Here is a 13,811-nt window from a genome sequence, read left to right as displayed (position 1 = left end):
CACCATGACTCTCATCACCATCCTCATCTGGACACTGGCCTGCTGCTGCTTCACAGGTTCATTCTCTCAGCAACATTTCACTCATCATATGCTGCCTTTTTTCTCATTAATTTCTGCTGAGAAATCAATCATTTGTTTTTGTCTGCAGGATGCAGTGGTCAGGTGACTGTGACTCAGCCTCCAGTAAAGACATCTACTCCAGGATCCACTGTCACTATGACCTGTAAGACCAGCCAGGATGTTGCATGCAGTGGTAGCTGTATGTACTGGTATCAGCAGAAATCTGGACAAACTCCAAAGCTCCTGATACATTCAGCCAGCTCACGTGCATCAGGAACACCAGCTCGGTTTAGTGGCAGTGGAAGCTACTCTGACTTCTCTTTGACCATCAGTGGAGTTCAGACTGAAGATGCAGCAGTTTACTACTGTCAGAGTTACCACAGCGGTCCTGTGTTCACACAGTGATTTGTCGTCGTACAAAAACCTCCCTCAGTCAGACTGCAGAGACTCTGAGCTGTTACAGCAGGAACCGACTGCAGCTGCTGAAGAGGAAGAGACTCTGACACAGACCACTGAACACAGAGCTGACAGTAACCTCACCAAGCACTAAACACACATTCACACTCACATTTTGTTTTTATTTTTTTTTTTAAACTATTTTTTTATTTGGCATAATCACATAAGCGCAAACACAACAAATACAGAGGACATGCACAAAATATACAGTAACACTTGTTTCAAGTTACTTTTCAAGTCTTTTTTCTATTACATATCAAATCAACTACCACATGTTTTCCATAGTTTGTTCCTCATGAGCTTGACCTGTGTCATCTTCAGCAAAAGTCCTTTACAGGTTATTGTAGGAAGAAAAAAGAGAGAAAAACAACAATTTAAAAAATGGAGGAGGTGACTAGAGTACTGTTTTCATAATGACCATATTTTAATGAATGGATCTGTTTTTTAGCTGGAGTCTCGCTGTGATTTTCTCCATGATAAACACATTTTGTACCTTGTCTCTTCATTGCGTTTTGCTGGGAGGTTGTGGTTTTAACCAGGAAGCTGTGGTCAAATCAGTATTCTCAGTAAATATTTAGAATTTTTATCTGTTATATTGTCAGGAATTAGATCCAGGATGTAAAGTGGTTGTTAAAAGGGGAAAATAACACCTAGAACCTAGAATCTGTTCATTCAGCCAGTGGATCATCCCACCCCGGAGCAGAACTGAACACTTCAGACGCTCCTTTGTGCCCACTGCCATCAGACTGTACAACATCAGTGTGAACAGCACACAGCTCTGACCTCATTGAGCCTGCATACTTACACTGTCACTTGCTGTCACTTTGTGTACTGTACTTTTTGTTGCTTGTTGTCCTGTTTAATGTTGTTTTCCTATTTAATTTCTTTAGTTCTTTCATTATTTTCTGGTCACTGTTGCGCTGCTGTAACATTTGAATTTCCATAATGGGGATCAATAAAGTACTATCTTAATCTTCAATCTACTTAAACTGTGGCAATACCACAATATATGAGTTAAGTCACCCACTATTCCACACTCCCTCCAGCATAGTTCAGATGTGTTACTGTAGTTTGATGTAATAATGTTAAAATAACACATTTTCACTTTCCAATCAAATTCCCTCCATGCTGGACTATTAGTTAGTTCATGTTACCTCCCATTCTTCCACTCATTTACACTCACATTATATATCGTTTTCATTTATTTATTATGCCAAATATCCACTTCATCAAATGCAACAGGTCATCTTCCACCAAGATTAGTATCAGCTGAAGTTATAAAACTCTTTAACATCTTCTCTCTCACCATCAAAAAGAACAAACACTTCATCATCTTATTTCTCAGAGCAAGCTTTATTAGCATCAACATGACAGTTATTAATCACACTCACATCCAGCTGCTGAGCTACACACACGACTCTCTAAACTGTTGTCGTCCTCCAACACTTTACAGCAGTGATGATGTTGTTGTTTTTTTTTTTTAAAAAAAGTAATAAAGCAAAATTTATAATGTTTATGTATTTTAACTGATTCACAGTAGTTTTGACTGTGCATGCTGTGGAGCTGCAACAGAAATAAACTTCATTACACTGCAAACAGCGTAATTTCAGCATGTAACACATACATGTGTGAAGACATGTCAGACTGACAATAGGACAATCAGAGCTGCAATGACTTTATAGTAGGTGTGTGCATGATCAACAATCAGTATTACTGGCAGAAATACAGCAAAATTTAATTGTGTTTAGGGCCCATGGAGGCTTGGGCCGGCTCTGTCCTCATTTATTTAATATAAAGCAGCGTGTGAGTCAAGCCATGTTTTAAGGTGAGCAGTCCAGTCCTGAGTTGATCTGACAGAGAAGGATAGTTGAACAAATCTGCTTTTTCTGACGGGGGCTAACAGGCCTCCATGTGTGGTCCCTCTTGTGGTTTTGTTTATTACTATTTTTTGTTGGATTTTGAGTGAGTTAAGAGAGGGAGGAGCTGTGCTGTGCAAGATTTTGTGGACAAGGCAAAGGTTTTTGTATTTTATCATATCTTCCCAGCCTGGAAGTCTCTACTTGTTTAAAACAATACAATGGTGAAATGTGTTTGGTCTTTTATCTATTATGTTGATTCATGGCAGCATTAAACCTGAGCTACATCATGTTACAGTTCAGAGTCAGACTAGTGTTGATCCAGTTTACCAGCAGAGGATGCTGAGCACCTGTTAATGAAGACACAGTCAGGAGAGAGACTATAAAGGTAGAAAATAAAATGTTTGTCATGAAGAGAAACAACATTTAAATGTAAATGAACACGTCTGAATGTAATGGTTGAATGATCCTCAGGAGGAGATGAACTGTCACCTCACACCACCTCTGCTTCCTCTCTTTCATTACAACAGATGTGTGTTTGCCTCCTTCAAATGTGTTTTGCATGATTTTTCTGCATCACTGCTCCTCAGAGTTTAAGTTCTTGTGTCACAGAGACTCTGAACTGTTTTCGTGCACTCACACTGAAAACTGCATCAGGATGATGTTTCCAATAACTCTGATTGTCATGTTGGGTTTTCTGACTCAGGGTGAGAGATGTCGATGATATGTTTTTAAAACCTATCTGAGTTCTTTTTAATCCTTTGCTCTAAACTTTAGTTATTTTAATTGATATCAAACTTTTCTTCTTAACGTTGTTTATTTCTCATTTCAGAGTCGTTTGCCAATAATTTTCTGACTCAGGCTGATAAATACAAGTCTGTCAGTGTTGGAGGGACTGTGACCATCAGCGCCACAGGGAGTTCAGATATTGGTGCTGATCTCAGTTGGTACCTTCAGAAACCTGGACAGCCTCCTAAACTTCTTATATACTCATCATCAACTCTCAACTCAGGAACTCCGTCTCGATTCAGAGGCAGTAGATCTGGTTCTCAGTACACTTTAACCATCAGTGGAGCTCAGGCTGAAGATGCTGGAGATTATTACTGTCTTGGCTACCATGGTGGTGGAGTGTTCACACAGTGAAATAGAGTCGTACAAAAACCTCCTCCAGTCTGACTGAAGGCTGCAGGTGCAGAGAGTTGGTGAAGAGGCAGTGATGAGGAGAAGTGGTCCAGTGAACACAACACCAGATTCATCAAGCAGAAACACAATGAATCCAAATATAAATGAAATAAAGTCACTGACACTTTTAAAACACATACGATTAAATTTAGTGCATGAAATATCATAAATAAAACCTTTAGTTAATATAAAAAATGAGAGACTACGCTTAATTTCCCTCCAATATATTGATAATTATTATGTGTTAATGCTACATGAGTAAAAAGTGAAGGATTGAGACATAAACCAACCACAGTGATACTAATCTTCAGCAGCATTTCTAATGTAAATATTTTCTTGTGTTCCATTCAGATCATAGATGGTTTAAATCCAAAGAGTATTTCTCCTGATGTTGTGTCCCTGGTTGCCTCCAGTGTGTTGAGAGCAGAGAAATCATTTCCATGGAGAGGAGGCTTTGCATGGTCAGCTGATCCTCCAGTCAACTGAGAAGGTTTATAGTCCTGTGAGCTCAACACTGCAGGACTCAGATCTGTCAGTCAACCCAGCAGAAACCACAACCACCATGACTCTCATCACCATCCTCATCTGGATGCTGGCCTGCTGCTCTATCACAGGTCACGAGTAGTTTAAAAATGACAATTTACTATTTTAACATACAACATACTAAAAGCTTTGTTAATTTTTAATTTGTTTATTTGTGTACTTTTCTTTTACAGGATCTCTTGGTCAAGTGACTGTGACTCAGTCTCCTTCAGTGTCATCTTCTCTTGGACAAACTGCCAGTCTGACCTGTAAAATGAACCCACCAGTTTATGCGTGGTCCAACGGAGAAAGTGATTCATACTGGTATCAGCAGAAATCAGGACAAGCTCCAAAGTTGGTCATCAAACGGGGTAAAAATCCAACAAGTGAGTTTTCTTCTAGATTCTCTGGTACAAGTGACGGAGCGAACGCTGTATTGACCATCAGTGGAGTTCAGGCTGAAGATGCAGCAGTTTATTACTGTAAGAGTGGTCATGTAATAAACAGTGCTGCTGTCTTCACACAGTCATTTGTGGTCGTACAAAAACCTCCCTCAGTCAGACTGCAGAGACTCTGAGCTGTTACAGCAGGAACCGACTGCAGCTGCTGAAGAGGAAGAGACTCTGACACAGACCACTGAATTAGATTTTATAAACATTCATTTAAATTCTAGATCTTCTTTCTAGTTTGTACTTTAAGCTAAGTTAACAATCTCTTGTTTTGCAGAATTATTTACGTAGATCTATGATTATCAGATTTCATTACCAAACGTAAACATACGTTTTTACACTCATAGCACATATTTCAATGTTGCAGTGAAGGGCGCTGATAAAGAAGAGTTCCCCAGGGCTCCGTCCTGGATCCACTATTGTTCATCATTTACATTTAACCACTTGTCATTTGGCAATATCCTCCAAAACTTAAGGTACATTTTCTTTCCACGCAGATGACACCCACCTCTACTTGTCTGCAAAGCCAAGCTCTTCTATTCCACCACCCTTACTGCCTGTCTAACAGAAATGAAATCCTCCACTGTGCTTCTGCTCAGCTTTAGGATAGAAATCAAACAACATGACATCATTTTGTCCAGAACTTCGTCACCTCACGCATCGACTACTCTAACTTCATTATTTTTGGTTTACCCCCCAAATATCTTAACTTCAATTAGTCCAAAATCCTGCAGCTTGTACCATCACCCAAACTCCTTCCTTGGACCACATCACCCCAGTTCTTCAGCCGCTCCGCTGGCTTCCAAAAAAAATTTGCATTGTATTCAAGATCCTGCCACCTACCTTCACAGCCCTTCACAACTGAACTCCATCATACCTGTCTGAACTTCTCCAATGAAACACACCCTCTCGTACCTGAGTGGGTTGTAGAGCACTTAGTGACTCAGCTCCACATTTTTGGAACATTCTCCCACCTTAAACTCTGACGCGTTTCAAATACACTCTTAAAACACATCTTGTTTTAAATAGCTTATTCCATGTAACCTCTATTCCACTTTCCACATGGTGGGGAAAACAGACTGAGAGTGGCAGGTTGAGAGTGTTTCCTTGTTTTTTTGTTTGTTTTTGTTAAACAGACAAACAAACCAGGAATGATGGATTTGAACCCAGAACCTTCTTGCTATGAGGCATCTTTCCCAACCAGGACACCACTATGACGCCCCAGGGGATTCAGTTCAATTAAGATTTATTTGTATCACGTTAACAACAATACAAAACGCCCCAAGACTCTTAATGAAATCAGGTGTGAATCCTGGCTTGGAACCTGATGAGGAAAAACTCCCTTTTAACAGGAAGAAACCTTAAGAGACCCACTCAGCTAGGGCCGGGCAGGTAGAGACAGAAAAGAGAGAGAAGAGAGAGGACAGGATGGGATGGGATGAAGGAAGATGTAGAGTCTGAGGGTGATCCTCTGATGTTCAGATGGAGGAACCCAGGGAGTGAGATTCAGGGAGGGACCATATCTCTGGAAGCTTCAGCTGCGTGTCCCCCTGGTTCCTGTGATGAGATTTAAAAGGAGAAGAAAGAATAGACAGGGTTGAGGGGTGGGGGGGTAGAGTTTTCCTACATCATTTATATCACAACTAGATGATAAACAGCTTAAAATCATATAAAGAGTTCAATAATATGCTGTTTCCTATTAACATAGGATACTGAGCTACACCGTCAAATGTGTGTATCAAGGTTTATTTCCATTATATGTTTGTTACCTTGTTACAAGTAACTGTTCATTTATGTCACTATTTATCCCATGTATGGTCTTCACTTTTAGGAGCCTCTGATATTCCTCGGGTCATATTGACCAGGGACATATTTGGGGTGTTAAAACCAATTCTAATATAAAATTTTACTTCATAACCATCAACATATATTGTCTTTATCTCATTTTCAAACAACTGAAATAACATACATGTTTAATGATTGCAATCAGTGTCTACTAGAACACAATTAGCAATGGAAGCGTGACTACTCTTTTTGTCATAAGGCAAGCATTGTAGTCAAGTATGACCTTTGGCTTACGGTCCACCCTACTACTTACTGCTCCATCCCTGTGTAGAGTGCTCATGAGCACCACATTTTTTCCTTTTTTTGGTATGTAAGATACCAGGGCAGCGTTGGCTGTGAACATGAAGTTGGAGGAATGGACTGGCCTTTTCTTCACAGTTTGAACCTCAGGTGGAAGCTCCGTCTTATTTTTGTTTGACTGTTCCAACCATTGACAGCTTTCTTTTGAGAAGCTCCTGTCCCAGGCTGTACGATGTAAAAAAGATTATCACAGGTAATGTTGTGGCCATTGAGGCCTTGTGACATATCTAGCACCACTCGTGTCCCCTGGTTTCTTTCAGCAGCTCCTCCTTCCAGCTTCCCTGTATAAATTTGCATGTTCCATGCATAAGATGAAACAGCATCACAGGCAGCCCAGATTTTGATGCCATACCTTGCTGGTTTTGAGAGCATATACTGCCTGAAAGGGCAGCGGTCTCTAAACCCCACAAGCCGTTCGTCCACAGTTACAATGGGCCCAGGATTATAAAGACAGGGAAGCCGGTCCACCCACTGGTCCCACAGAGTGCGGATTGCTGCCAACTTGTCCCCCCGTCGTCTAACAGGTCTTGATTCCTGGTTGTCAAATCTGAATACATGGAAGCTCTTCAGAGGCATTGTGGCTCTAAAAATTGCTCTATGTTGTGTGTGTGTGTGTGTGTATCTCTGTGTGTGTGGGTCAAAATGATCCGAACACCATATGAAGGATGTAAATGTGTGGGGTATAGTAGAATGTGTGCTATTTTTTTTGTTTTTTTGTTTGTTTGTTTCTTTATACATGTTTATCACAGAAAATAAGCTAAGGCCTTTGAGTTTCAGGTAGAAAAAATGTATACTTGTACCATTTTTCTTCTTGTAAAAATCTGAAACGGTCTGTCTGTTTTGTACAGTTGAGTCTGTTATTATTCTTTATATATCTAAGTGATTTTATTTGTTGTTGTGCTTTATTGTTGTCCTTGCACTAGAAATTTTTGTTGCAGTTTTTGAAACCAAAAGTAATAAACCAAAATTTATTATGTTTGTGTATTTTAACTGATTCACAGTAGTTTTGACTGTGCATGCTGTGGAGCTGCAACAGAAATAAACTTCATTACATCTGAAACAGCGTAATTTCAGCATGTAACACATACATGTGTGAAGACATGTCAGACTGACAATAGGACAATCAGAGCTGCAATGACTTTATAGTAGGTGTGTGCATGATCAACAATCAGTATTACTGGCAGAAATACAGCAAAATCTAATTGTGTTTAGGGCCCATGGAGGCTTGGGCCGGCTCTGTCCTCACTTATTTAATATAAAGCAGCGTGTGAGTCAAGCCATGTTTTAAGGTGAGCAGTGAATGTGGAGTAGGTACATATGTCTCCAATTTGAGGAGGTCATGAGCTCCAGTCCTGAGTTGATCTGACAGAGAAGGATAGTTGAACAAATCTGCTTTTTCTGACTTTTTCTGTCATCCCAGCCTGGAAGTTTCTACTTGTTTAAGACAATACAATGGTGAAATGTGTTTGGTCTTTTATCTAATATCTTGATTCATGGCAGCATTAAACCTGAGATAGTAAACAGTCAAGCAGCAGCTACACACAGATTAATGTTTCTCTGTCAAGTTGTAGATAAACTGTGGAGACTTCAGATTCTGTTCAGATTCAACAAACCTGACATTAATCAGTGAGATTCAGAGGAGATTAACGGTAGATTTTCTAACATTTAGAGACATGCTGGTTGTTTGATCCTCTTTCTGGTCTTTACTCTAAACTAACAACTTGTGGCTCTGAGCTACATCATGTTACAGTTCAGAGTAAAACTAGTGTTGATCCTGTTTACCAGCAGAGGATGCTGAGCACCTGTTAATGAAGACACAGTCAGGAGAAAGACTATAAACGTAGAAAATAAAATGTTTGTCATGAAGAAACATTTAAATTAAATAAATGATGTAAATGAACGTGTCTGAATGTGATGGTTGAATGATCCTCAGGAGGAGATGAACTGTCACCTCACACCACCTCTGCTTTCTCTGTTCCATTACAACAGATGTGTGTTTGCCTCCTTCAAATGTGTTTTGCATGATTTTTCTGCATCACTGCTCCTCAGAGTTTAAGTTCTTGTGTCACAGAGACTCTGAACTGTTTTCGTGCACTCACACTGAAAACTGCATCAAGACGATGTTTCCAATAACTCTGATTGTCATGTTGGGTTTTCTGACTCAGGGTGAGAGACGTTGATGATGTGTTTTTAAAACTGATCTGAGTTCTTTTTAATCCTTTGCTCTAAACTTTAGTTCTTTTAATTGATATCAAACTTTTCTTCTTAACGTTGTTTATTTCTCATTTCAGAGTCATTTGCCAACAATTTTCTGACTCAGGCTGATAAATACAAGTCTGTCAGTGTTGGAGGGACTGTGACCATCAGTGCCACAGGGAGTTCAAATATAGCTGCTGATCTCAGTTGGTACCTTCAGAAACCTGGACAGCCTCCTAAACTTCTTATATACTCATCATCAACCCTCAACTCAGGAACTCCGTCTCGATTCAGAGGCAGTAGATCTGGTTCTCAGTACACTTTAACCATCAGTGGATTTCAGCCTGAAGATGCTGGAGATTATTACTGTCTTGGTGACCATGGTGGTGGAGTGTTCACACAGTGAAATAGAGTCGTACAAAAACCTCCTCCAGTCTGACTGAAGGCTGCAGGTGCAGAGAGTTGGTGAAGAGACAGTGATGAGGAGAACTGGTCCAGTGAACACAACACTAGAGTCATCAAGCAGAAAAACAATGAATATGAATAAAAAATGAAATAAACTCAGTGACACTTTTAAAATGCATACATTTATAATTTAATATATAAAACATTATAAATAAAACCTTTAGATGATATAAAAAATGGGAGACTATGCTTAATTTCCCTCCAATATATTGATAACTATGAAGTGTTAATGCTACATGAGTAAAAAGTAAAGATTGAGACATAAACTAACCACAGTGACACTTATCTTCAGCAGCATTTCTAATGTAAATATTTTCTTGTGTTCCATTCAGATCATAGATGGTTTAAATTCAAAGAGTATTTCTCCTGATGTTGTGTCCCTGGTTGCCTTCAGTGTGTTGAGAGCAGAGAAATGATTTCCATAGAGAGGAGGCTTTGCATGGTCAGCTGATCCTCCAGTCAACTGAGAAGGTTTATAGTCCTGTGAGTTCAACACTGCAGGACTCAGATCTGTCAGTCAACACAGCAGAAACCACAACCACTATGACTCTCATCACCATCCTCATCTGGACGCTGGCCTGCTGCTGCTTCACAGGTTCATTCTCTCAGCAACATTTCACTCATCATGTGCTGCCTTTTCTCTCATTTATTTCTGCTGAGAAATCAATCATTTGTTTTTGTCTGCAGGATGCAGTGGTCAGGTGACTGTGACTCAGCGTCCTGTAAAGACATCTACTCCAGGATCCACTGTCACTATGACCTGTAAGACCAGCCGAAATGTAGGAAGTTGTACCTATGGCCAGTGTATGTTCTGGTATCAACAGAAATCTGGACAACCTCCAAGGCTCCTGATCAGACATGTGAGCACACGTGAATCAGGAACACCAGATCGGTTTAGTGGCAGTGGAAGTGGTTCTGACTTCTCTTTGACCATCAGTGGATTTCAGGCTGAAGATGCAGCAGTTTACTACTGTAAGAGTGTATCCAGCAATGTGTTCACACAGTGATTTGTAGTCGTACAAAAACCTCCCTCAGTCAGACTGCAGAGACTCTGAGCTGTTACAGCAGGAACCGACTGCAGCTGCTGAAGAGGAAGAGACTCTGACACAGACCACTGAACACAAAGCTGACAGTAACCTCACCAAGCAGTAAACACACATTGACACTCACATATAAACACTATTTATACCTAATATAATTCATTTTGCTTCCATGCCAAAAAAGAAAAGAAAAATAAATTTGAAACTTGTATGATGATGTAAAATCTTCTAAATATGAAGCCATCAACCAGGTAGTTTATGTTGTTAAAGTCTCCAAATGGGGATCAAACACAGATCTGCATCATATGATGATTTAACTTTTATTATCAGATGTTGAACATTTGTTGCCACCATTATAATTTTATTTTGAGTAATGGAAACAATTTTTTTCTCTGTGCTCGTGTCTCTGTCTCACATTTAACATATAATCTTCTTTTCTGTCAGTTTCCATGACCTATTTCTGTCCTCAGACTCTGCTAATGGAGACATTTGAATTCTTTTAGACCACAGCACTACTTTTAATACGGCTGAGAACTTCTCTTCCCCTCCTCTACCTCTACAGTAGACCTCTTAGATCCTCAGCACAACTGCTACAAAAGTCACATTTATTATATTAAGTGTGTGTGTAAATAATATTGAAATAAATGACAAAGATGGTGATTTTATTAAATGTCAGTTTATTCTTTCATGTGCATGAAATTTTATCAGCATTTTTATAATAATTGTTAAAGAGCAGAATCGTGTAGAAATGAAAGGACGGTCGCGTGTTGCGCAAATATGAGAAGAGAGAAGATGTGCAGCTTGATGAAAGTATCAGAAGCATCATTTCCAGACAGGAAGTGTTGCTGAAGCTCTACTCTGAGCAGCGGTCAGGCTCCAGGGTTTGAGTGACAGGGCTCTGTCCATTCAGACTGGCCTCACAGCTCACTGAGCCCGCCTTCCTCCACTGGTCTGCAGTGAGGCTCAGGGAGCTGCTCCAGCTGTAGTGGCCGTCCCCCCCAGGACCTCCACGCTGCGGGACACCCCCGAGGACCTGCTGCTGCCCCCCACCTTCCAGCCCAGACTCCAGGTCGAGGGGGAGCCCCCGCTGGCCAGACACACCAGTGTGGCACTGCTCTGCTGCAGCTCCTCTCTGGAGGGGGGGAGGACGCTCAGGGTGGGACGCACCACACCCACTGGAGGAGAGACACAAATACAAAGGAGTCAGGATGAAGGCTGCTAATAAAGGAACATGATATTTCTAGTATTTTATCAATGAACCACAAGAACTTGTGCTGCTGTTGGACTCATAAATCTCTCAGTATCAGACCATCAGCCTCATGATTCAAGTGGAAATGACACTAAAACATCAATTAATATTAATCATTGATGACGTCTTTATATCTGTTTCACAATGTGTGACAGTGAATAACTCATCTCTGGGATGATTTTCCACCATTAAACTGACAGAGCTCAAACATTCATGTGAACACAGTTAAAACTTTGACATCTGTCTCTTTCACTTCCTTTAAACTACATGTGAAATGAATAAAGCGTGAACACCAAGCTGATCTGCATTTACTGATGAAATGATATTTATCACTAACTGAAATCCACATCGCACGTTGATCTAAAAACTGTTTCTATGTTAAAAATGAATAAAAGAAAATAACATTAAACTTCTGATGATACGTTTTTAGTCTTACAACTTGATATCGATCACATGTTAATTTAAAACATTTTAAACAGAATAATTCAAATTCATCGTGAAATAAAATATTAGAAAACTAATGATTCATTTTTATCATTTCAGTTACTATATACTGAGTTAATATTGATCTCTGTCAAGTTTCTTGTCACAGTTAAAACGTTGGATCAGTTTTGTTAAATAATGAAAAATATCAACAACAAAAAATCAATGAACTCGATCACATTTTCTCTGAATATAAGAAAAATTGTTAAAAAGCAAAAATCTACAAAGAAAAAGGTACTTACAGTCAACGGTGAGTTTGGTTCCTCCACCAAAAGTCCACCACAGTGATACAAACTCATTAAGAGGCCGTACAAAAACCTCCTGCTCTGAGAACAAACATCTGTCCTCTGAAAAAACTCTGATTCTTCTGATAACACAGCAAAAAATACACTTTTGTGAATGTGTTATGATGTGTAATCACATGGATGTTGAAATCATTTTGAAAAAGTCATTGTATTATTTAAATGTAGCTTTACTTTCTAGAACTGAAAGAGAAACCTCAGTCTCCTTTTAGAAATGTCATTGATTCCTAATTTTAAATCATCTGACACATGATTAAATGTACATGATACTTTTATCACAATGATTTAGAATAAATGATGAATTATGACTTAAACTCTATATATGATCTTCACTCTGATGAATTGAATGTTAGAAAGTAGAAATACAAACCACAGTGAACACAAACTCATCCTTAAATCCTTAGTTGTGTTTGTAATGTAAATATTTTCTTGTGTTTCATTCAGATCATAGATGGTTTAAATCCAAAGAGTATTTCTCCTGATGTTGTGTCCCTGGTTGCCTTCAGTGTGTTGAGAGCAGAGAAATGATTTCCATAGAGAGGAGGCTTTGCATGGTCAGCTGATCCTCCAGTCAACTGAGAAGGTTTATAGTCCTGTGAGTTCAACACTGCAGGACTCAGATCTGTCAGTCAACACAGCAGAAACCACAACCACCATGACTCTCATCACCATCCTCATCTGGACGCTGGCCTGCTGCTGCTTCACAGGTTCATTCTCTCAGCAACATTTCACTCATCATGTGCTGCCTTTTCTCTCATTTATTTCTGCTGAGAAATCAATCATTTGTTTTTGTCTGCAGGATGCAGTGGTCAGGTGACTGTGACTCAGCCTCCAGTAAAGACATCTACTCCAGGATCCACTGTCACTATGACCTGTAAGACCAGCCGAAATGTAGGAAGTTGTACCTATGGCCAGTGTATGTTCTGGTATCAACAGAAATCTGGACAACCTCCAAAGCTCCTGATACATTCTGCCAGCACACGTGCATCAGGAACACCAGATCGGTTTAGTGGCAGTGGAAGTGGTTCTGACTTCTCTTTGACCGTCAGTGGAGTTCAGACTGAAGATGCAGCAGTTTACTACTGTCAGAGTCTTCATTCGATAAACAGTGCTTTGGTGTTCACACAGTGATTTGTCGTCGTACAAAAACCTCCCTCAGTCAGACTGCAGAGACTCTGAGCTGTTACAGCAGGAACCGACTGCAGCTGCTGAAGAGGAAGAGACTCTGACACAGACCACTGAACACAGAGTTGACAGTAACCTCACCAAGCACTAAACACACATTTACACTCACATACAAACATTATTAAAAAAATCTGAAACTTGTATAATGATGTAAAATTTTCAATCTTCTAAATATGAAGCCATCAACCAGGTAGTTTATCTTGTTAAAGTCTCCAAATGGG

At 39.8% G+C, this 13,811-nt stretch overlaps 1 gene segment (V, D, J or C); it reads left to right on the top strand.

Moving 5' to 3' along the window:
* The window catches only part of LOC125024128, a 41,706-nt gene continuing 27,895 nt past the window's right edge, over positions 1 to 13,811 (top strand). Inside the window, 2 exon segments of the V gene segment in view lie at positions 1 to 56; positions 149 to 452. Coding sequence covers positions 5 to 56; positions 149 to 452 — 356 coding nt within the window.

Source organism: Mugil cephalus, chromosome 17 (assembly GCF_022458985.1).
Source record: "Mugil cephalus isolate CIBA_MC_2020 chromosome 17, CIBA_Mcephalus_1.1, whole genome shotgun sequence".
In the NCBI taxonomy this organism is placed as follows: Eukaryota; Metazoa; Chordata; class Actinopteri; order Mugiliformes; family Mugilidae; genus Mugil; species Mugil cephalus.
The sequence above is the reverse complement of the archived record's forward strand: the minus strand, read 5'-3'. Positions and strand labels throughout refer to the sequence as shown.